Below are 22,519 nucleotides of genomic sequence, written 5' to 3'. Positions count from 1 at the left end.
CACCCACAATGACGTGTTCTTCCCTTTGTATATCTTCCCGTATGTTTAAAAAGCAGCTCCTCAGACTGTGACGGTGGTAGGGTCTCCTTCCACTTTGTTGCTACGTCTTCGCCTCCTCCTCCTCCTCCTCTTCTTTCTCCTCCTCCTCCTCCTCCTCCTTGTAGCCATCCCCTAAATCTTCAAGGGAAATTCCACCACCAGGAGCGACATGACAAAAGAAAAGGCGTAGAAGCTGTTCTCTGGGCATCGTTTGTGTTAAGATACACTTTCCTATGTTTGAAACCAAATATGACACTTTCAGCTACTCTATCTTTCATCTGTTTACAGGAGCAGTGCCAGTAGGATCTTTAAATCCATTTTTATGCCCTTGAGTTGTTTCCATTACGATAAAGAACAAACCGGTGTTAGGATGGGATTCACAACACTACGGCCATAACATCTATATTGGCATCATATCATTACGTAGTTATGAAGAAAACAGCATAATGACCTAACCATTTTTCACCTTCATATAAACAATACATTGATTCATACATGCATACATACATACATACACACACATATATACAAACGTGAATTACATCCCAATAAACTCTACACACCTGCCTGATATATCCATTACATTCAGAGTTGATTCATAACATGAAGTAGTTTAGACGAAGAAGCACGATCTAACTTCTTTTGACCTTCACATATGTGATATTTTTATTCTACACACATACATACACTCGCCTCCTTCAGCACTAACGCGCTGCATTCCACCACCTCACCTCCCCACCACCACCCCAGACCCCCTATACCCCTTTCACATTGTACTTTTTTTTTTTTCTATTTTATTTCAATATTGTATTTTTAACATGTATATTTTCAGCTTTACAGCTGCAATCACTTAATAAACCGTTTATTATTATTATTATTATACATACATACATACATACAAACACGACTCTCCTGCTTTTTCTTTCCATAACATTAAGTAGCTTGCCGGATTAGCAGGATGCTAACTTTTTAACCTTCGTATATACGACCCATCCATCCATCCATACATACATACATACACAAATGCCTAATACCACCACAAGAATGATTTCCCTGCTTGCTTGTGTGACGTCATGAGGTACAGACAAAACCAGGAGGTGTTCCGGCGAAGCTCCAGTTTCTCTCCGGCAACCAGGTGTGTCGGGTGGCAGGTGAGTGTGCGTGTGAGTGTGTGTGTGTGTGTGTGTGTGTGTGTGTGTGTTTAAGGGATGTGATTTTTTTCCCTTTTGTTTCTTTAAATTTTGCCTTTTTGATTTTTCTTTGTTTCTTTTGCGTTTTTGTCTTTGTCTTTCTTCGTATCCTTTTCTTCTTCTTTCTCCATCTCCTTTTACTTCCCTCCCTCTCTTTCTCTACTCCTTTGTTTCTCTTTTTTTTTCTTTTTTTTTACATCTTGCATATTGTAAATGTGTACATATATGTTGATGAGCGGGCAACGGCCCGCCGCTGGGGTCTCTCTCTCTCTCTCTCTCTCTCTCTCTCTCTCTCTCTCTCTCTTGTCCTGCCGTCTGTATTTCGGACAGGTAGCCGGTTTCCCTCCCTCCATCTCTCCCTCCTTTCATCCTTCTCTCCTCCTCCTCCTCCCTCTTTCTTCTTTCGTTACTGCTTTCTTCCCTCATTCTTTTCCTTCACTTCTCGCATTTCATTTTCCTTTATTCCTTTTTATATTCAACTTAACATTAGTTTTCATTTTCTGTTTGTCTTTTAGGTTTTCCGTTTTCTGTGCTGAAGGACAGAAGAAAATGATGCGTGGGAGCGTGGTGGTGGTGATGGTGGCGGTGATGGTGCTGATGGTGACGGGGCAGCGTAAGTACCAGTAATAGTAGTTGTAGTAGTAGTAGTAGTGTATATAGTAGCCGTGTATATAGCAGTAGAAGTAATAATAATAGTAATAATAATAATAATAATAGGGCAACAGTTCGCTCTTATTCATAAAATCATTCTTTTCACCGTCACGTTCAAGTTTTAGTGATTAAATAATACAAGGAAGCATGACAGTTGAACCTAACGCTCATATTCTCGAACGCTTCGGGGCCTACACCACCGTTGCCAGATTATCGTCCTCAGAACATAGTATTTACCGGTTTCTAAGCCATAACTATTGCCAAGAAACACCGATAATTAACCACTTCAACGATAACTATATATGAAGTCAGTTAATGGGGTGGAGGAGACAGGTTATGGCTCTGAATTCGGCAAACATAAGAGGATGAGTAGGACAATCTGGCAACGCTGGCCTACACACATATATGATGAAAATTTCGTAAGAGTTGTGAACATGTCCACGGATAGTTTTGCGAACCTAGTAATAGTTTGACTAGGCTTCTTCTGCACCGTGAACGTTGAAGACACTCATGAGAACCAAACATATATTCCTTGTGATCGAGAGAGAGAGAGAGAGAGAGAGAGAGAGAGAGAGAGAGAGAGAGAGAGAGAGAGAGAGAGAGAGAGAGAGAGAGAGAGAGAGAGAGAGAGAGAGAGAGAGAGAGAGAGAGAGAGAGATTCCATATGACCGTTTCCGTTTTTGGTCCTAATATGTTTAATTGGGTCCTTCTGTCTAAAGTTAACTGCCCAATTACTTTTTGTTCCTAACCGCCATTATAATATTCCTAAACTCAATGAGGCAACGAGTTAGTTTAAGCGCTTATTACTTTCAACTACTTTTTTTCCTAATCGTCACTAGAATCCACCAAACACGAGTAGGTGAGAGAGAGAGAGAGAGAGAGAGAGAGAGAGAGAGAGAGAGAGAGAGAGAGAGAGAGAGAGACGATTCCATATGACCGTTTCCGTTTTCGGTCCTAATATGTTTAATTGGGTCCTTCTGTCTATCTTAAGTTAACTGCCCAATTACTTTTTGCTCTTAACCATTATAATATTCCTAAACTCAATGAGGTAACGAGTTAGTTTAAGCGCTTATTACTTTCAACTACTTTTTGTTCCTAATCGTCACTAGAATCCACCAAACATGAGGTTAGAACAAGTAGGTTTTAGCTCATATTACTTTCCCCATGGCTCGCATTTTCCTTTCACTTCTAAAAATAAATTTGCAAATAAATAAATGAATAACAACAATTTCCTAGTATACAAATGTCATCATCGCAGCAATGACTCGTTTAAATATTTCTACACGATTCAGTTTGGCAAAAAGATGAATGTCAGGTCCCCCTCCCCGTCACACTATTGTATCTAAGGCGCGACATCACTAAATAAATAAAATACTGTATCTTTCCTAACGTGCGCTAGACTCAAGGGGCTTTTCGCAAACAATATTCTCGAAACACATCTGTATCATCACGAAGAAAGAAACCGTCACACTGTTTTCTCTAAGGTGCGATGTCTCTAAATAAAGAAAATACTGTATCTTTCCTAATGTGCTTTTAACTCGAGGTCTTTCCCAAACCCTACCCTGAAGAACAAGAGTAACGTAGCCTTCAAGTTACGATACTCTCCAAAAACTCTTCTTTATCATCACGAAGAAAGAAACCGTCACACTATTTTATCTATGGCGCGACATCTCTAAATAAATAAAATACTGTATCTTTCCTAACGTGTAATAAATTCAACTGGCTTTTCGCAAACAATATTCTCGAAACACATCTGTATCATCACGAAGGAAGAAACCGCCACACTATTTTATTTAACGCGCGAAATGTATGAATAAAGAAAATACTATCTTTTTTCCTAACAAACAATACTCTCGAAACATCTGTATTATCACGAAAAAAGAAGCCATTACACTGTTTTATCTAAGGTGCGATATGTATGAATTAAGAAAATATATTATATACTGTAGCTTTCCTAACGTGCGCTAAGCTCTAGTGGCTTTTCACAAACAATACTCTCGAAACATCTGTATTATCATGAAATAAGAAGCCATCACACTGATTTATCTAACGCGCGAAATGTATGAATATAGAAAATATATGCTGTAGCTTTCCTAACGTGCGCTAAGCTCTAGTGGCTTTTCACAAACAATACTCTCGAAACATCTGTAATGTCACGAAAAAAAAGCCATTACACTGTTTTATCTAAGGTGCGAAATGTATGAATATAGAAAATATATACTGTAGCTTTCCTAACGTGCGCTAAACTCGTGTCTTTTCACATACACCACCCTAAAAACAAGTCACGGTGCCCTCCTCAGTTACGCTATGCACTGGAAACTCATCTCTATCAACATTAGAAGTACGGCACTGTTTTATCTAACGTCCGACGATATCCACAAAAGAGTAACGTATCTTTCCTCAAAATTACGATACCCTCTCGAAACTTATATTTCTTTATCAACATGCAATAAAGAAACCGCCACACTGTTGTATATAACGCAAGACAATATCCACACAAAAAGTAACGTAGTCTTCCTGAAAGTCACGATACTCTCCTGAAACTTATCTTCATCATGAAAAACAGAGAAACCCTCACGCTGTTTTATCTAACGTACGACAATATCTACACACAAAAAGTAACTTAGCCTTCCTGAAAGTCACGATACTCTCCAGAAACTTAACTTCATCATGAGAAAAAGAGAAACCGCCACGCTGTTTTATCTAACGTACGACAATATCCACACACAAAAAGTAACGTAGTCTTCCTGAAAGTCACGATACTCAACAGAAACTAATCTTCATCATGAGAAAAAGAGAAACCGCCACGCTGTTTTATCTAACGTACGACAATATCCACACACAAAAGCAACATAGCCTTCCTCAAAATTACGATACTCTCTCGAAACTCATCTTCCTTTATCAACATGAAATAACGAAACCGCACAAAAAAGTGACGTAGCCTTTCTGAAAATCACGATATTGTCCAAAAACTTATCTTTACCATCACGAAAAAAATGGAAACCGCCACGCACGATAGCCGCCACGCTGTTTTATCAAAGGTACGACAATATCCACTCGGGTCTCGACGCCGAACACTTCGCAGCACAAAAACTTGGACCCGTGGGACATGTGCATACTTTCCCCTTCACTTTCCTGTGCTCTCTGACATATACAACAAGTTCAATCTAGGCACCGACGCTCCAGTTTTCCTTAATTTCGAACCAGATTTTGATTACCATTATAGTCGTTACATTTCTGTCTTGCTTGCTGCCTTTCTGCTGTTTTTTGTTGCTCTGAAAGGTCATGGAAGGGAGGAGGAGGAGGAGGAGGCGGAGGAGGAGAGGCAGGGCAGGTCAGCAGGAAGAAAGGAGAAGAGGGGGGAGGAGGAGTGAATAGGCGGATAGTGAGCGAGTGATTGTTACATTTCTGCTTTGTCTGCTGTCTTTCTGCTGGTTTTTGCTGCTTTGAAAGGTCATGGAAGGGAGGAGGAGGAGGAAAAGGGAGAGGCAGGGCACGATAGCAGGAAGAAAGGAGGAGGAGGAGCGAGAAAGCAGATATTGAATGAGTGATTGTATGTTACACTTCTGGTTTGTTTGCTGTCTTTCTGCTGGTTTTTGCTGCTTTGAAAGGTCATGAAAGGAAGGAGGAGGAGGAGGAAGAGAGGCAGGGCACGATAGCAGGAAGATAGGAGGAGGAGGAGCGAGAAAGCAGATATTGAATGAGTGATTATATGTTACACTTCTGGTTTGTTTGCTGCCTTTCTGCTAGTTTTTGCTGCTCTGAAAGGTCATGAAAGGGAGGAGGAGGAGGAGGAAAATGAAGAGAGGCAGGGCACGATAGCAGGAAGAAAGGAGGAGGAGCGAGAAAGCAGATATTGAATGAGTGATTGTATGTTACACTTCTGGTTTGTTTGCTGCCTTTCTGCTGGTTTTTGCTGCTCTGAAAGGTCATGAAAGGGAGGAGGAGGAGGAAAAGGAAGAGAGGCAGGGCACGATAGCAGGAAGAAAGAAGGAGGAGCGAGAAAGCAGATATTGAATGAGTGATTGTTACATTTCTGGTTTGTTTGCTGCCTTTCTGCTGGTTTTTGCTGCTTTGAAAGGTCATGGAAGGGAGGAGGAGGAGGAGGAGGAGGAAAAGGAAGAGAGGCAGGGCACGATAGCAGGAAGATAGGAGGAGGAGCGAGAAAGCAGATATTGAATGAGTGATTGTTACATTTCTGGTTTGTTTGCTGCCTTTCTGCTGGTTTTTGCAGCTCTGAAAGGTCATGAAAGGAAGGAGGAGGAGGAGGAAAAGGAAGAGAGGCAGGGCACGATAGCAGGAAGAAAGGAGGGGGAGCGAGAAAGCAGATATTGAATGAGTGATTGTTACATATCTGGTTTGTTTGCTGCCTTTCTGCTGGTTTTTGCTGCTCTGAAAGGTCATGGAAGGGAGGAGGAGAGGCAGGCCAGGTCAGGAGAAGTGAGTAGGCAGATAGCGCACATGAGTGAGTGATTATATGTTACATTTCTGCTTTCTCTGCTGCCTTTCTGTTATTTTCTTTTCCGTTCTGAGAGGTCATGGGGAAAAGGAGGAGGAGGAGGAGGAGTAAAAGGAAGAAGGATAGAGGGTGAGAAGACAGCCAGAGCAAGGTGTGGGTGGGGAGTGAGTTTGCAAAATTATCTAAACTGGTTCCCTTTCAAAGTAACGCCGCCAGCCTCTTAGAAGCTTTCATAAACGAGTAAAGTTGATTAGTAATGCTGCTTCCTTTTTTTCTCTCAGACTGGTGGGTTGACCAATAAGGTAAAAAAAGAAAAAAAGGAAGTTGGGTATGCGGGCAAGAGTGACCCCGCGTTGCCTAATCTTTTAACCTGGTAGCAGCGATGGGCCAAATTTGTGGCTTTACCGTGTACCAGCGACGGGCCAAATTTTTGCCATGATATAAACCCCCTTAAATAGATGATGCATAAACTAATCACAAATGCGTTGATATATGTTATGAAATGGTTTGCGTAAGTGATTTTTTTCTCATTTTTCTCGCTTTGAGGGGCCTTTAAGAAACATGATCCCCGCTGCTACCGAGTTAAACTTGTTCGGCATTTTAAAGTATGAGATCGCACACGCCTTAAAAAATATTGGTATCATAAACAAATAAATACAAAGAAAATAAAGTAAGTTGGGAATGTGAACAAGAAATGACCCCACGTTGCCTAATCTTTTAAACGTGTTCGACATTTTAAAGTATCAGATCGCACACGCCTTAAAAATATTGGTATCATAAATTTATAAAAAGAAAATAAAGGAAATTGGGAATGTGGACAAAAAGTGACCCCACATTGCCTAATCTCTAAACTAGTTCAACATTTTAATTAACGAATCCCACACGCCCTAAACTTGAACGCGTGAAAGAAAATGTCAACGTGTTAACAGTGACCTAATCTTGCCCGATCTTTATCTTATAACTATTTAGCTATTTTTAGGATCAAATCGCACACGTCTTTAAATTAGTTGGGTTCATTTACGCGTAAGAGAAGATAAATAAAAAAAAAGGGAGTTGGGTTTGAGGTCGAGAAGTAACCCCACATTGCCAAAGCTTTTAACCTACTTCTCTGTTTTTAGTATCAAATTGAACACGTCTAAAAATAACTGGTATCATAAAAATAAATGAAAAAATAAAAGCGGAAAAAAAAAAAGTTGAGTGAGTAAACAGTGACCTAATCCTTTAAACTATTTCCAGATTTTAAGTTTCAAATCGCACACGCCTTGAAATTGTTTGTTTTCATACACTAAGAAAACGACAAAAAAATAGAAATAAACGGTTTGGGGTCCAGCGAGGTTAAGTGATGGTAAAAAAGACGAAAGTTATGAATTTTAAGTCTTAATTTTACTATACCCACATATCAGGGTTAGTTCATGAATTGATTTAGTTAGCATGGTCAGTAGCAATACTTTGTTTATTATTATTATTATTATTATTATTATTATTATTATTATTACTATTATCAATATTATTATTCATGGTGGTGTTAAGTCTTTCTTTCTTTGTCACTTTTTATTAATTTTCCTCCTAACCCGCCTTAATCAACTAACCTGACGCATGCAACAACTGATCTAACCGAAAATATGACTTGAGCAACGAACAATTTAATGACGAACCTAAACAAACTGACCAACTAAACCAACCTCCAACTGACTTCCAACAACCCCTTAATATAAGCTGACTGAACCGCCAGCACACAGTAACCATTCTAAACAACAGACTCAGTGCTAGCCTCGCCGCCGTGTGATGGGAGATCTTGCCCTGAGATATACCAGCCAGTGTGTGGAACCGACGGGAAGACCTACGACAACGACTGCTACTTCTCCATCGCCAAGTGCAAGAACAGAAGGCTCCGGAAACTCCATCAGGGAGCATGTGGTGAGTATGTGGCAGGGTGGTGGGGGTGTGATGGGGTGTTGGGAGGGGGGGAGGAATGTGGGTTAGATGTAAGGGAGAAGTGTGTGTGTGTGTGTGTGTGTGTTTCGAACCTTTTTGATTACCATTACACGCTTCACAACCCCAACCCAAGTAGCACCTTCTTTCCCCGGCACTCACACCCCAGAACACCATCACCACCCACACCTTCATTTCCCACCCACCTCACACCAAACTCAGCACCCCTTCCCCTTGCTACGACACTCTGGTCCGTACTTTCACACGCTTCAACCTCTTACATCACCTATTTCCAAAGGCTGAAAAGGAGATCAGTTGTGTTTTAACTTGTGTTTTTTTTGAGGTTCATGATACAGAAGAACCTATCACCAGGGTCATAAAACAACACATGGAAATGCCCACAACTCCTACAAAAGGCCTGTTATATATGTGTGCTCGGGTGTCGAAATGTTTAAGAATGTAACGCTCTTAATACCCAACATGCCCTCTGTCCCCCCTCCCCCCTCAGGCCAGCAGCAAAAAGACTGCCCCGGGATCTGCACCGCGGATTACAGACCTGTGTGTGGCAGCGACGGCAAGACCTACGGGAACCTGTGTGCGCTGGAGGCAGAGAAGAGATGTGTCAACCCGAAGTTAACTTTTGTCAGCAATGGAGAGTGTCCGAGTAAGTAGTAGTAGCAGTAGCAGTAGTAGCAGCGGCAACAGTAGCATTTGTAGTAGTAGTGCCATAACATCACCAATATACACTTCCACATATACCCAAATCAACACCATTTCCCCTTAATTAATAGACTTTCCTAATCCCTTCTCCAATCTCTCCCACAAGGTAACTGCCCCGGGATCTGCACCCTGGAGTACGCCCCTGTGTGTGGCAGTGACGGCAAGACCTACGGGAACCTGTGTGCGTTGGAGGCAGAGAAACGATGCAATAACCCTCAATTGACTTTGGTCAGCAAAGGGGAGTGTCCGAGTAAGTAACAGTAGTAGTAGTAGTAAAAGTAGTAGTTGCTATTAGTATTATTATTATTTAGATTATTAATAGTAGTAATAGCTCTCTCTGGCCACCAGTAGGGAGTGCGTCTGTTGACATGTGATGCTTTTTTGTGAATGTGTCACCATAACCAACGTGCAACCAACTTCACCTTTACCTGAACAGTAATCAAAAGATGGAATGCTTTAACAAATGAAACTGTGTGTGTGTGTGTGTGTGTGTGTGTGTGTGTGTGTGTGTGTGTGTGTGTGTGTGTGTGTGTGTGTGTGTGAATAATATGCACAAGTTTTAGAATATATTATAGTTATCCTTAAATATTTGCGTGTTATTCAAACACACATATAAACAGAACACTACAGCACAACACACTCGCACAACTCATGCCCTCAACACAGGAGGCCACACACACACACACACACTCACACTACCATCTCCCTTTCTTCCCTTCCCCAGAACAGCAACTCGAGTGCCCAAGATTCTGCCCTGCTGTATTCGCACCCGTGTGTGGCAGCGACGGGAAGACCTACAGCAACTCGTGCGTACTGGGGGTGGAGGCGGCCTGCAACAACAAGCCTAACCTCTACCAAGTCAGTGACGGCCCTTGCGGGAGCGGACCTGCTAAAACATCGAAGTGGTGATGCAACAGACGCAAGACCAACAAGCGAGAAAGTGGCATCGGAATACTTAATTCTTTTTTGTTTGTTTGTTTTTTGACGCTTCCCAGAAGTTAGGTATGTTCTTTATGAGCAGGAGAAAGAAATGTAACCCAGAGAAGATCCGGAGATGGATTCGAGTGATAATGGGCCGCTGCTTCCATCTGACGGCAGAATCTGGATACTTCTCCTCCTCTACTACTACTACTACTACTACTACTACTACTACTAACACTACTACTACTACTACTACTACTACTGGTACAACCACTTTTACTACAACTACTACTACCAGTGCAAGACAAAATGGTATACCGACCCGGACCGAACCGACCTACTCCAATTTGGAACGAACTGGATTTCTGATCTTCAACGTGGCATTAATACAGCTTTGGTTCATCTTTATACTAATGCTATTTTTAAGGTTAACTGTGCTTCATGTATTAACACTTTTACAACAATTCTCTTCATATGATTGATGTACTGTAATAATCAAACATACAGAATCATCATAATACACACCTAAGCTATATATTACTCTTATTATCGTTATTATTATAGATTTATTTTAAACTGCTTCTTATTTACATTTATTTTTATTCAATGCCGAATTTTAGAAGTCTAACCTAATTTGGTACTAACAATTGTACAAAAAAAAATGTTTATACTTAACTAACCAACTAACGTGTATGTTTAGAACTGTAATAATTCCTAATTCTGTTTTGTTTTTGTTTGTTTTTGACACTTTTCTTTATAGTGAATAATAGTTACATTTATACAACAAAAACGTATCAAATGTATACACTTCATGTCTCCAGAATTGTAAGTGATTCAGAAAGTAAACAGCTGCAAAAATGTACACACACATGCGTTTGTCTCTTTCATTTGCTACTTTGTTCCATCTTTATCTCCAGCAGCTGCAGCAAGAACAAGCGTGGCTTCACAGCGTACTAAATAAAAACTATTCCATTGACGATCCGAAGAAATTATCTATTTAAATGGCAACATCTTCATTCATTTGTCTCTGACCTGCTTATCGTGACACCATCAAGTGGGCAGCTGCGACGTTAACTTCTCTTCTGGCGATAACTTCATCTTAGTTTCAATCATTATTTGCCAAAAACATCCAGTATCTTTATTACATCTCATTGGCGTACCCTCATTTTTCTTTCTCTTATTTCTCTTATTCATTCTACCTTTAGACTACAGCAAAACCAGCAAAAGAAAACAATAAAGGGTTGAGTATACGAGAAAAAGCTAACATACGTATACCACATCAGCTCATCTTTCTCCCTTTCCTTCCCCTTTTAATATCAATCTTTAGTCCAATAGCAAAATCATCACCAGGAAGAAGATAAAGTATACATGAGATCTGCCTAAACACGCAACACTAACATCAGCTAATCCTCAAATCCCCCTTCAATTCCCTTATCCATCAGGAGAGACTCATTATACCACACCACACCACACTAACACCTGCAAATACTCCTATCCCCTTTCTCTTTCCTTATCCAACCGAATCTTTAACTTTAACAACAGAACCAACAGCAGAGATCAGGAGGGACACATTATACCACACCACACTAACACCTGCAAATACTCATATCTCCTTTCTCTTTCCTTATCCAACCGAATCTTTAACTTTAACAGAACCAACAGCAGAGATCAGGAGGGACACATTATACCACACCACACCACACTAACACCTACAAATACTCATATCCCATTTCTCTTTCCTTATCCAACCGAATCTTTAACTTTAACAGAACCAACAGCAGAGATCAGGAGGGACACATTATACCACACCACACCACATTACATTAACACCTACCAATCCTCATATACCCTTTCCCTTCCCTTATCCAACCAAATAGTTAACAGCTAAACCAACAACAGAGATCAGGATGGACACATAATACCACACTACAACACACCACACTGCCACAATCTAATCTTTGCATCCCTTCCCTTTACAGTCTCTCCCTTTACCCATTCCAAACTTTAGTCCAACAGCAGAAACTGAGGAAAGACAAAAACCATAATACCACACCAGCACTTCCCATTCCCTTTCGCTTTTCTTACCCATCCCAATCTTCAGTCCAGCAGAACCAGCAACAACAGCAGAACCAGCAGTGTGAAGGAAGGGACACACACACACACACACACACACACACACTGTCAACTTCTGGAGGAGAGACACACACCATACCTCGTCCTTGCTGACCGTGCTTTGTGTCACACACACACTAACATTATTTTTATACCATTTCCCTTTCTCCCACACAAATAAACACCCGCTCCCCTTCCCCCAGACACCCTTAACCCATTCACACACACACACACACAACAACAACAAAAAAAACATACCCAACTTCACTTCAGCCCCCGTCTCATGCCCCATTTCGCCCCGTTCCACCCCCAGCCCAACTGAACTGCCCCGTGATGTGCCCCGAGGCTTACTCCCCTGTGTGTGGCAGTGACGGGGAGACTTACGAGAGCTTCTGTGTCCTGGAGGAGGAGCGAAGATGCGAGAATGACACCACCATCACCATGATCAGCGAAGGGGAGTGTCCGCCAGAACGTGAGTAGTGATGTGGTGGGGGTTTGCTGTATTGGTGTATTGGTGATGTAGTGGTGATGATAACGGGTGTGCTTAGTTTAGTAATGGTGGGTAGGTATGGTGTTGTGTATTGGTGATGACAAGGTGGTGGTGCGCAGTGAGGTGTTTAGAAGAAGTTATGGTGGTGATGATGTGCATAGGTGATGACAGTGGTGATGAGCAGTGTGGTGTTTAGAAGTAGTAGTAGTGGTGGTGGTGATGACAAGGTGGTGGTGCGCAGTGAGGTGTTTAGAAGAAGTTATGGTGGTGATGATGTGCATAGGTGATGACAGTGGTGATGAGCAGTGTGGTGTTTAGAAGTAGTAGTCGTGGTGGTGGTGATGACAGTGTGGTGTTTAGAAGAAGTTATGGTGGTGATGTGCATAGGTGATGACAGTGGCGATGAGCAGTGTGGTGTTTAGAAGTAGTAGTAGTGGCGGTGGTGATGTGCATAGGTGATGACAGTGTGGTGTATGGAAGTATAAGTGGTGGTAGTGATGGTTGTGGTGTATGATCGTGATAGCATAGTGGTGGTGAGGGTTATGAAGAGGTGGCAGTTATAGGCAAAACGAGTAACACTGATTATGGATATGAAGAGGTGATCATTGCTATAGAAATGAGGTAATATTATCCTAGAATATAAAATTAACCACTGTTGTAAAATATAAGGGTAATACTTGCTGTAGAATATGAAGGTAATAACAATAATAGCAGAAGAGGTAAAATTATCCTAGAATATAAAATCATTGCTGTAGAATATAAGGGTAATACTTGTTGTAGAATATGAAGGTAACAATAATAGTAATAATAATAAAAGTAGAAAATGAGGTAAAATTGTCCTAGAATACGAAGGTGAAAATAATAATAGCAGAAGAGGTAAAATTATCCTAGAATATAAAATCATTGCTGTAGAATATAAGGGTAATACTTGCTGTAGAATATGAAGGTAATAATAATAGTAATAATAATAAAAGTAGAAGATGAGGTAAAATTGTCCTAGAATACGAAGGTAAAAATAATAATAGTAGGAGATGAGCTAAAATTGTCCTAGAATATAAAATCATTGCTGTAGAATATAAGGGTAATACTTGCTGTAGAATATGAAGGTAATAATAATAGTAATAATAATAAAAGTAGATGAGGTAAAATCGTCCTAGAATACGAAGGTAAAAATAATAATAGTAGAAGATGAGCTAAAATTATCCTAGAATATAAAGTCAATCATTGTTGTAAGCTAAAAAGGTAATACTTGCTGTTGAATATGAAGGTACTAAAAATTGCTGCAGAGTTTGAAGGTAATAATTCTTGTAGGGTATAAAAGTATAACTGTTCCAAAATACACAGTTAATACACACTGTTCAAGGGGAAAACCACACATCATCAACAAGGTACTTACAGGTCACCCCCTCTTCTAACACCCTAACTTAACCCCCGCCCTCTTCTACCCTCTTCCCTCCCGTTAGTCGAGCAACTGGGGCAGCTGAGGCCGTGTCCGGGGGTGTGTCAACTGGTGTACAGCCCCGTGTGTGGCGGGGACGGGAGGACCTACAACAACATCTGCATGTACGAGGCCCACAAGAGATGCATTAACCCTCAGATCACCCTGGCTGGGATAGGCGAGTGTGGACGTGAGTGTTATGAGGGTTGTTGTTGTGGTTGTTTGTAGCAGTAGTAGTAGTAGTAGTAGTAGTTTTTGTTGCTGTAGTATTAGAAGAAAAAGAAGGGAGAGAAGGTGTTTTAGTAGCAGTAAGAAAAGTAAAACGGAAAGAGGACAAAAAATAGTTACAATAGTAGTAGTAGTAGTAGTAGTAGTAGTAGTAGTAGTAATGGTAGTAAGGAGTGGAGTGAGTAGCAGGCGTATTAACATCCACAGTAGGTGTGACAGCATTTTTCATCTTTTCCAGCTGTTCCTACCACTAACACATCTCTTTCTCCCCTTCCCACCCCCCACCACGCCTCCAGTTTTCCAGGTTCAGCAGCAGGTCGTTCAGCAACAACAGTTCCAGCTCCTACTCCTGCAGGATCCGCAAATACTGAGTCAACTGCAACAGAACCCGAACCAGCAGCAACAACAGCAACAGCAACTCCTCCAGCAACAACTAGAGCAACAGGCTCTGCAGCAACAACTCCTCCAACAACAACAACTACAGCAACAGCCCGAGCTGCAACAACTCCTCCAACAACAACAACTACAGCAACAGCCCGAGCTGCAACAACTCCTCCAACAACAACAACTAGAGCAACAGGCCCAGCAGCAACAACTCCTCCAAGAACAACAACTACAGCAACAGCCCGAGCTGCAACAACTCCTCCAACAACAACAACTACAGCAACAGCCCGAGCTGCAACAACTCCTCCAACAACAACAACTAGAGCAACAGGCCCAGCAGCAACAACTCCTCCAACAACAACAACTACAGCAACAGCCCGAGCTGCAACAACTCCTCCAGCAACAACAACTACAGCAACAGCCCGAGCTGCAACAACTCCTCCAACAACAACAACTAGAGCAACAGGCCCAGCAGCAACAACTCCTCCAAGAACAACAACTACAGCAACAGCCCGAGCTGCAACAACTCCTACAGCAACAAGGGCAACAGCCCGAGCTGCAACAACTCCTACAACTCCAACAACAACAGCTCGTGAGTGACCAACTACAGAGAGAACAGCTCGTACCAAACAATCTACAACAAGAACTACTCCTAGGAAACCAACTCCAAGAAGAACAACTCGTGAGGAACCAACTGCAACAACAAGCGCTCATACAACAGCACCTACAACACCAGCTCCTACAGCACGTCACCCAACAGGAAGTAGAGCAACTGGTCCAGCAGCTACGACTCCTACAGCAGAACCCAGAGGAGGAGATCCAGCAACAGCTCCAGATCATTGAGCGACTCCAGATCATGCAGCTCCAGTGTCCCGGGGTGTGCACGTTCGAGTACAACCCAGTGTGTGGCAGCGACGGCAGGACCTACGGGAACCTGTGTCAGCTGGAGGCTGAGAGGCGCTGCAACAATGCCCTCCTCATCGCCGTGGCCAGGGGCGAGTGTGGAAGTGAGTATGAATAGAAGCCCCAGTAGTAGTAGTAGTAGTGGCAGTAGTTGTGGTAGGGTGTAGAGTGACGTAATAAAGACACATTTGATCGACAATAGCTATGCCAGGGAAGTGAATGCCGGTAGAAGCACGAATAGTAGAAACACCACCACTAGACGCACTGGTAGTAAAAGCAGCACCACTCGAGGCACCAGTAGAAGAAGCGTCTCTGCTACAACCACCAACACACAGTAACACCACCACCCCCCATCACCTTTGCTCCTCTCCACAACATTCATAGTATTCACTGACGAGCAACAATTGTCAAACGGTCAAACCACACCTGTAAACCCCAACACGTACGATTTTCCCAGTCAAGCCACAACTGACGACGAAAGAACCAAGTCCGTTTAACCTGATACTCTACAACTGTCGCACGATTTTCACTGGCAAGCCACGAGTGGCCACGAAAGAATGGTCAAATCAACCTGACACTAATACACAACCACACACCCGAACCATCTTGACTCCTTCTATAAACAACCTAACACCCCTCTCTTTCCCCTCGATCCCCCAGCCCAACATCAAGATGACTGCCCCGGAGTCTGCACCCTGGAGTACAACCCTGTGTGTGGCAGCGACGGCAAGACCTACGGGAACCTGTGTCAGCTGGAGGCAGAGAAGCGATGCGTCAACCCCCGATTAAGTGTTGCCAGCCAAGGAGAGTGTCAGAGTAAGTAGCAGCAGTAGTAGTAGTGGTAACAGCAGTAGTAGTAGAAGTGGCACCACGACCCCAGAACATTATCATTGCCCACCTTCACCACACTCAACTCAGCACCCTTTGCCCTTACCCTACGACACTTAATCCGCGACTGTAATGGCCTCAAAACGCGAAAAAGGACTCCCAAATGCCTTTAGCCAAGGGGATTCCTTTGACTCGACGCTGGAGTGTCCGACTCCCGTCTCGGGGCCCCGGGTTCGAAAAAAAAAATCTCCCGAATATGTAAATTTCCCAGGTGTTTCAAAAAGTGGAGAACCCCCCAACCCACAGCACCACCCTTTTCTCTTCTGTCCCACCCCTCAGACCAGCACCAAAGTGACTGCCCCGGGATATGCACCCTGGAGTACAACCCTGTATGTGGCAGCGACGGCAATACCTACGGGAACCTGTGCCAGTTGGAGGCAGAACGGCGATGCGTCAATGCCAAGCTCACTCTGGTCAGCAAGGGAGAGTGCCACAGTGAGTATTGTTGTTGCTCTGTTGAAATACATTTTTCTCTCTGGATGTGTAACCATTAGCAGCGTTTCACCATCTTCCTCCATTCTTCCTTCAGGGGTTACGCACACATATTTGGTAAGGCATTCGTAGAGGTTGTGGGTGCTATTTCCATGGGTAGTTTTATGACCGTTGTGATAGTTTAACAAGGCTTCTGCACCGTGAACGTCAAAAAACACTCATGAAAACCCGACTAATCTCCTTTGTGACCTTTGGAAATATTTGCTGCGTCTGAGAATACGCCCCCTGATCTTTAACTCCCTCCTACACCTCTACTAACCTCACCCTTTCCCCCTTTTTCCCCCCCAGAATACGAATGCCCAGGAGTATGCACCAAAGAATACAGGCCGGTGTGTGGCAGCGACGGCCAGACATATGGAAACTTGTGTTTGTTTTCGACTCAGAAAAGATGTGTCAATCCTCTGCTCACCCTGATCAGCCAAGGAGAGTGTAAAGGTGGGTATGTGGGTATGATGAGGGTGACAGTAGTGGTTCTAGTTCTTGCTGATGTTGTAGTAGTGGAGGTAGTAGCAGTAGTAGTGGTAACAGTAGAAGTATTGATGGCGACTGGGGTTGTAGGATAGTATATAACTGGTTCTTACTTTGGGTTAGAATGGTATATAGCTAGCTGACAGTAGTTTTACTTTTAGTTAATGATGTTGTAGTGGTGGATATAGTAGCACCAGTAGAGGAAATATTAGCAATAGTAGAATTGCAAATATGTAACTAGACTAGAATGTTGTGTAACTAATTTTGGCGGTTGTTTTAGTCCTTCCAGTTGTTGTAGGAATGAATGTAGCAGCAGAAGTAGTAGTGAAAATCACGTACACATCACGAAACACACATGCACACACAAAAAAATCACTTTATACCTCACACACACAAGCACACAAACAAACACCTTCCCTTGTCCCCTCCCACTATATCTTCCATGCCCCAACCCAATCTAACCTAACCTAACCTAACCTCCTCTGCCTTCTCCTTGCAGTTCGCCAGTGTCCTGACGTTTGCACGAGGGAACTGAGACCTGTGTGTGGCAGCGACGGGGTGACCTACAACAACCTGTGTCTGTTTGAGGCCCAGAGATGCAGGAACCCGCAGCTTATCCTTGTTAGCAAGGGAAGGTGTGCTTGTGAGTATAGTGATGGCAGATTTTTGTATTTTATATGTTGCTCTTTTTCTCCATCATTTTAGCTTTTTTACATCTTTTTTTATCCTTTCCTCCATCTCTTTTGTTACACTACAATCTAATTTATTTTTCCTTTGTTTTACCTCCGTCTTCCCATCCTTAACCCGGTAGCAGCGACGGGCCAAATTTGTGGCTTTACCGTGTACCAGCGACGGGCCAAATTTCTGCCATGATATAAACCCCCCAAAATAGATGATGCATAAACTGATCACACATACGTTGATATATATTATGAAATGGTTTGCGTGAGTGATGATTCTTTCTCATTATTTTACTTAGAGTGGCCTTTAATCTAACCTAACCTAACCTAACCTAAGAAACATGACCCCCGCAGCTACCGGGTTAACACTGCCACTTTTTCTCGTCCCCTTCAGCCCTCCCGAACAAAGGCCAGCAGTGTGACTTCGTCTGTACCCTTCAGTTAGACCCTGTTTGCGGCAGCGACGGCCTCACCTACGGAAACCTCTGCATGCTGACCGCCCAGAGAAAGTGTTCTAATCCCGACTTGTCTTTCGCAAGGCGCGGCGAGTGTGATACTGGTGAGTGTTGTTGTTGTTGTTGTTGTTATGGTGGTGGTGGTGATTTTGTGATGACTGTATTCCTGATTTCCTTTGTGTCTTTTCCTCCTCTAGTACGGTTAAGTTTTATCTCGATCTATCTCCTTCTCTTCCTCTTATTTCTATATATGATTTTACTGGGTTTTTTTTTTCAGTATTTCCCTTTCTACTTCTGACCTCTCCATTTCTCTTCTACTTTCTCTTCCTTTTTTCTTCTTCCTCACCTTTCTTTCCCTTTCTCTTTCCTCCTTTACTTCTTTTCTATTCTCTCTCACCCTGTCTTTATCTCCCTCTCCTCTTTCTAATCTCCCACGGTCTTAAAATCACATCCCCGTTTCCTCCATCTTTATCTCCCCACCCCTAACCCTTCACCCAATCTCTCCCCCACTCAGGGTTGAAGGAGAAAAAATGCAGTGGGGTTTGCACGCTGGAGTACAACCCCGTGTGTGGCAGCGATGGCGTCACCTATGGAAACCTGTGCCAACTGCGGCATACGAGTCGATGCAAAGACCCATCCATTACTCTTGCCTACAAGGGCGAGTGTGGCAGTGAGTGATTTTGCGTTTGTTTGTTAGTTTATTTGTGTGGGTTAATGGAGTAGATAGTGAGGAGGGGATGGTTCTGCGTATTAGTCTGTCATTCTTCCCCTTGCTGTATACCTTCTCCATTAAACCACTTATTTTTATCTCGCTATACCTCTCATTAAAAAAGAGCATAGATGGGATGAGGATAGTGAAGTGTACGTGTTTGTTTCTGTGTGTGTCTGTTTGTGTTCGCGTGAGTGGAGAAGATGGTGGAAAGGTTTTTATAATTATGTCAAGGTACAGTTTCGAGTTAATGGTAAAGTAAAATATGCATGGAGGAAGAGGTGAGAGAGCGAGGTACTGAAGAGAGTGTATGTGTTTGTTTTGTGTGGGTTTATTTGTGTTTGTGTGTGGGTGGAGTAGGTGGTGGAGGAATTTCAACTTCTGAGAGCAGTCGTATGTAAGAGTAATAATGGAGGGGAAAGGGAGGGAGAGAAACGAAAGGAGTGTGTGTGTTTCCGTTTCTGCGTGTGCTTACAGAAGAGATTAAAAAGGAGGAGGAGGAGGAATTTAAATATCTCGGAAAAGCTTTCAACAAAATCATACCCCCTCCCCCCCAAAAAAAACACCCACTCCACACACCACCTCCTTAGCACTCCTTTACCCCCACACATACACTCCACCACCACACTACTTCACACACAATATACTACACACAAAACCCTACAGTATACCCTCTCTCTCTCTCATTCCACAGTCATCCCCGGCCAGTGCCCAGTGATGTGTCCGTCTAGGTATGCTCCAGTATGCGGCACGGACGGGCGGACTTATGCTAACATCTGTGAGCTTGCCCGCTTTGCCTGTACCACGAATAACCTTCAACTGCAGCATGTTGGTCGATGCAGCGGCCAAGGAGGCAAGACGAAATTCCTGGTCTACAAAGCTGTCAACCACCGAGGCAAACGTCGCGAAGAGGAGGAATAGGCTGATAGATGATGTTGCTACGGTGATAGAGGGAGACATAGGTTAAAATATGGTAGCTTTAGTGAAACAGGGAAGCATAGCAAACAGTAGGGAAACGGAAAAATAGGAAAATAAAGGATGATGATATAATTACAAGGAAACAAAACAAACGTGAAGAAACAGGGGAATAGGTTAAAATGAGATGGTGATTGTGAAACAGCGAAGTAAAGGGGAAGAGAGAAGGGATAGAAAGCTTTTTTTTATCTATCTTTATCTACCAAGCTATTTCCCAGGAACCCTTGCAGTAACTTAAAGAAACAGATAAACAGGCAAATATAGGATGCTGATATGATGAAACCGGGGAAGAATAAGGAAATAAGAAGAATAGCAGGCTCTTCATCTTCAAAGCTCATCTCACCTTGCAGTACATTGGAAAAACGGATCAATATAAAAACAGGGAAATGGGTAACTCTTGATAACTTAGGGAAATAGGTTACGAAAATAGGAAACTCTTGCTAACAGAGGTCAATGGGGAACTCTTGCTAATATAGAGAAATATGTGTCGACAGAGAAATGGTGAAATCTTGATAGCATAGGGAAATAGGTAAGGGAAATGGGGGAATCTTCATAACCGAAAAAAATAGGATAAAATAGGACACAGGGCAATTTTCCTTAGTCATCCATGTTTTTACCACAATAAGAACTTGCAAGGGGCGTGGGGAAATGGGGAGAAATAGGAAGATGTTAGTAATGGGCCGAAAACCCGTGAAATAGGGAAATGGAAATAGGGTTAGTAGTTGATGGGGTAGTTTGTGTTCATTTGTTTATTTATAAGGTGAGTGTTTGTGTGTATGTATGGCTTGTGACGACATTATTTTCTTATTGATTTCTTGATTTACCTGTCTTATTTTCTTTTGTTCATTATTATTTTCTATTATTATTTTGCTTGTTATGCTTATTTGCTGTTTTGTTTTTTACACATCCACTTCATACCCTGTCCTTCTTTCCTTCCTTCATTCTTTTTTCTTTCTTTATTATCATTTCTTTGTTTCCTTCCTTCATTTCTAAGTTTCTAAGTTTTTCCTCCATTTCTCTACATTTCTTCTTCATTATCCCTCTTCCTTCCTTCCTTTCTTTCCTGTTCTTTCCCATATCCCGCCTTCTCTTCCCTTTCTTTCTTTATCCCTTCTTTTGCCTGTCATTTGTCTTCTCTATTCTTTCATTCCCACCATTCCCTACTCTATCCTTCCTCGTGTTATCAATATTCTTTCACTTCCGCCCTTCCTGTTTCGAGCCCATCCTTCCATTCTCTTTATCTCCTCTTTCCCTTCCAACCCTTCCTTTTCCTGCCCTTCCATTTTCCATCATTTCTCTATTTTCTCTCCATTGCCCCTTTCACTTTCTCCCTTCAAGTTCCTGTCCTTCCATTTTCTACCCTTTCTCTGTTTTCTCTCTTTCCCCTTTCACTTCCTCCCTTCAAGTTCCTGTCCTTCCATTTTCTACCCTTTCTCTGTTTTCTCTCTTTCCCCTTTCACTTCCTCCCTTCAAGTTCCTGTCCTTCCATTTTCTACCCTTTCTCTATTTTCTCTTTTCCCTTTCATTTCCTCCCTTCGCGTTCCTGTCCTTCCATTTCCTATCCTTTCTCTATTTTCTCTCTCTCTCTCTCCTTTTTCACTTCCTCCTTCCTGTTCCTGTTCTTTCTCCCTTTCATAGTATTTATTTTTAGTCCTGTTTGCTGCTTCGCGCTTCGATGATAAATAAAATATTGACCCTTTTTTTGCCGTCTTTGCACCTGCCCCCAACCTACTTACCTACCTGCCTACCTATCTACCTGGCCTTACCTGCTCGTGAACGTGAGAATGTGAGAAGCTTTCGCTGTTTGTTCACTTCTTTGTTTGTGTGTGTATTTTTTTGTGTGTTTGTTTGTTTGGAATGTTTAGAAAGAAAGGAACAGAAAAATAATTGATTGCTGAAAGCATTATGAGTTTGTTTATTGACTACTGTAAACAAGGGGCGTTCTACTGGTGACCTCCTAGCCTTCTTAACTAACTCTTGGTCATCCTCTCTTAGCCGTTTCGGTGAAACCTTTGCTATTGCGGTGGACATATCAAAAGCTTTTGATAGGGTCTGGCACAAATCTTTGCTTTCCAAACTACCCTCCTACGGTTTCTATCCTTTTCTCTGTACCTTTATCTCCAGTTTCCTTTCTGACCGTTCTATTTCTGCTGTGGTAGACGGTCACTGTTCTTCCCCTAAACCTATTAACAGTGGTGTCCCACAGGGTTCTGTCCTATCTCCCACTCTCTTTCTGTTGTTCATTGATGATCTTCTTTCCAAAACGAACTGTCCTATCCATTCCTACGCCGATGATTCCACTCTGCATTACTCAACTTCTTTTAATAGAAGACCCACCCTACAGGAACTTAACGACTCAAGGCTGGAGGCTGCAGAACGCTTAGC

The 22,519-nt window shown here is 42.5% G+C and overlaps 1 protein-coding gene and 3 long non-coding RNA genes across 7 annotated transcripts; 3 read left to right on the top strand and 1 right to left on the bottom strand.

The window, feature by feature from the left end:
* The first annotated feature begins 1,062 nt into the window (after positions 1-1,062).
* LOC126986018 (uncharacterized) lies at positions 1,063-21,835 on the top strand. The gene is made up of 18 exons (XM_050841704.1): positions 1,063-1,190; positions 1,745-1,842; positions 8,098-8,256; positions 8,780-8,935; positions 9,098-9,241; positions 9,716-9,896; positions 10,833-10,862; positions 12,112-12,153; positions 12,336-12,496; positions 13,978-14,142; positions 14,477-15,571; positions 16,128-16,283; positions 16,635-16,790; positions 17,136-17,282; positions 17,815-17,958; positions 18,390-18,554; positions 18,965-19,120; positions 19,854-21,835. The coding sequence occupies exons 2-18, from the start codon at positions 1,779-1,781 to the stop codon at positions 20,078-20,080; spliced, it is 3,348 nt and encodes a 1,115-aa protein (XP_050697661.1). The 5' UTR covers positions 1,063-1,190; positions 1,745-1,778; the 3' UTR covers positions 20,081-21,835.
* Positions 1,873-7,516, top strand: LOC126986275 (uncharacterized). Of its 2 annotated transcripts, none has more exons than XR_007739477.1 (3): positions 1,873-5,333; positions 5,809-6,123; positions 6,280-7,516. It is a non-coding gene; the product is annotated as an uncharacterized LOC126986275 (long non-coding RNA). The 2 variants fall into 2 exon arrangements; XR_007739476.1 differs by having other exon boundaries at positions 1,875-5,333; positions 5,809-5,961.
* On the bottom strand, positions 10,577-12,051 carry LOC126986278 (uncharacterized). The gene is made up of 2 exons (XR_007739482.1): positions 11,506-12,051; positions 10,577-11,391 (listed from the first exon to the last, which is right to left on the bottom strand). It is a non-coding gene; the product is annotated as an uncharacterized LOC126986278 (long non-coding RNA).
* On the top strand, positions 12,503-13,524 carry LOC126986277 (uncharacterized). 3 transcript variants are annotated; one of them, XR_007739481.1, is made up of 3 exons: positions 12,503-12,702; positions 12,760-13,303; positions 13,367-13,524. It is a non-coding gene; the product is annotated as an uncharacterized LOC126986277 (long non-coding RNA). The 3 variants fall into 3 exon arrangements; XR_007739480.1 differs by having other exon boundaries at positions 12,503-12,797; positions 12,902-13,303; XR_007739479.1 differs by having other exon boundaries at positions 12,503-13,303.
* Positions 21,836-22,519: the final 684 nt, after the last annotated feature.

This window comes from Eriocheir sinensis, chromosome 61, assembly GCF_024679095.1.
Source record: "Eriocheir sinensis breed Jianghai 21 chromosome 61, ASM2467909v1, whole genome shotgun sequence".
In the NCBI taxonomy this organism is placed as follows: Eukaryota; Metazoa; Arthropoda; class Malacostraca; order Decapoda; family Varunidae; genus Eriocheir; species Eriocheir sinensis.
The sequence above is the reverse complement of the archived record's forward strand: the minus strand, read 5'-3'. Positions and strand labels throughout refer to the sequence as shown.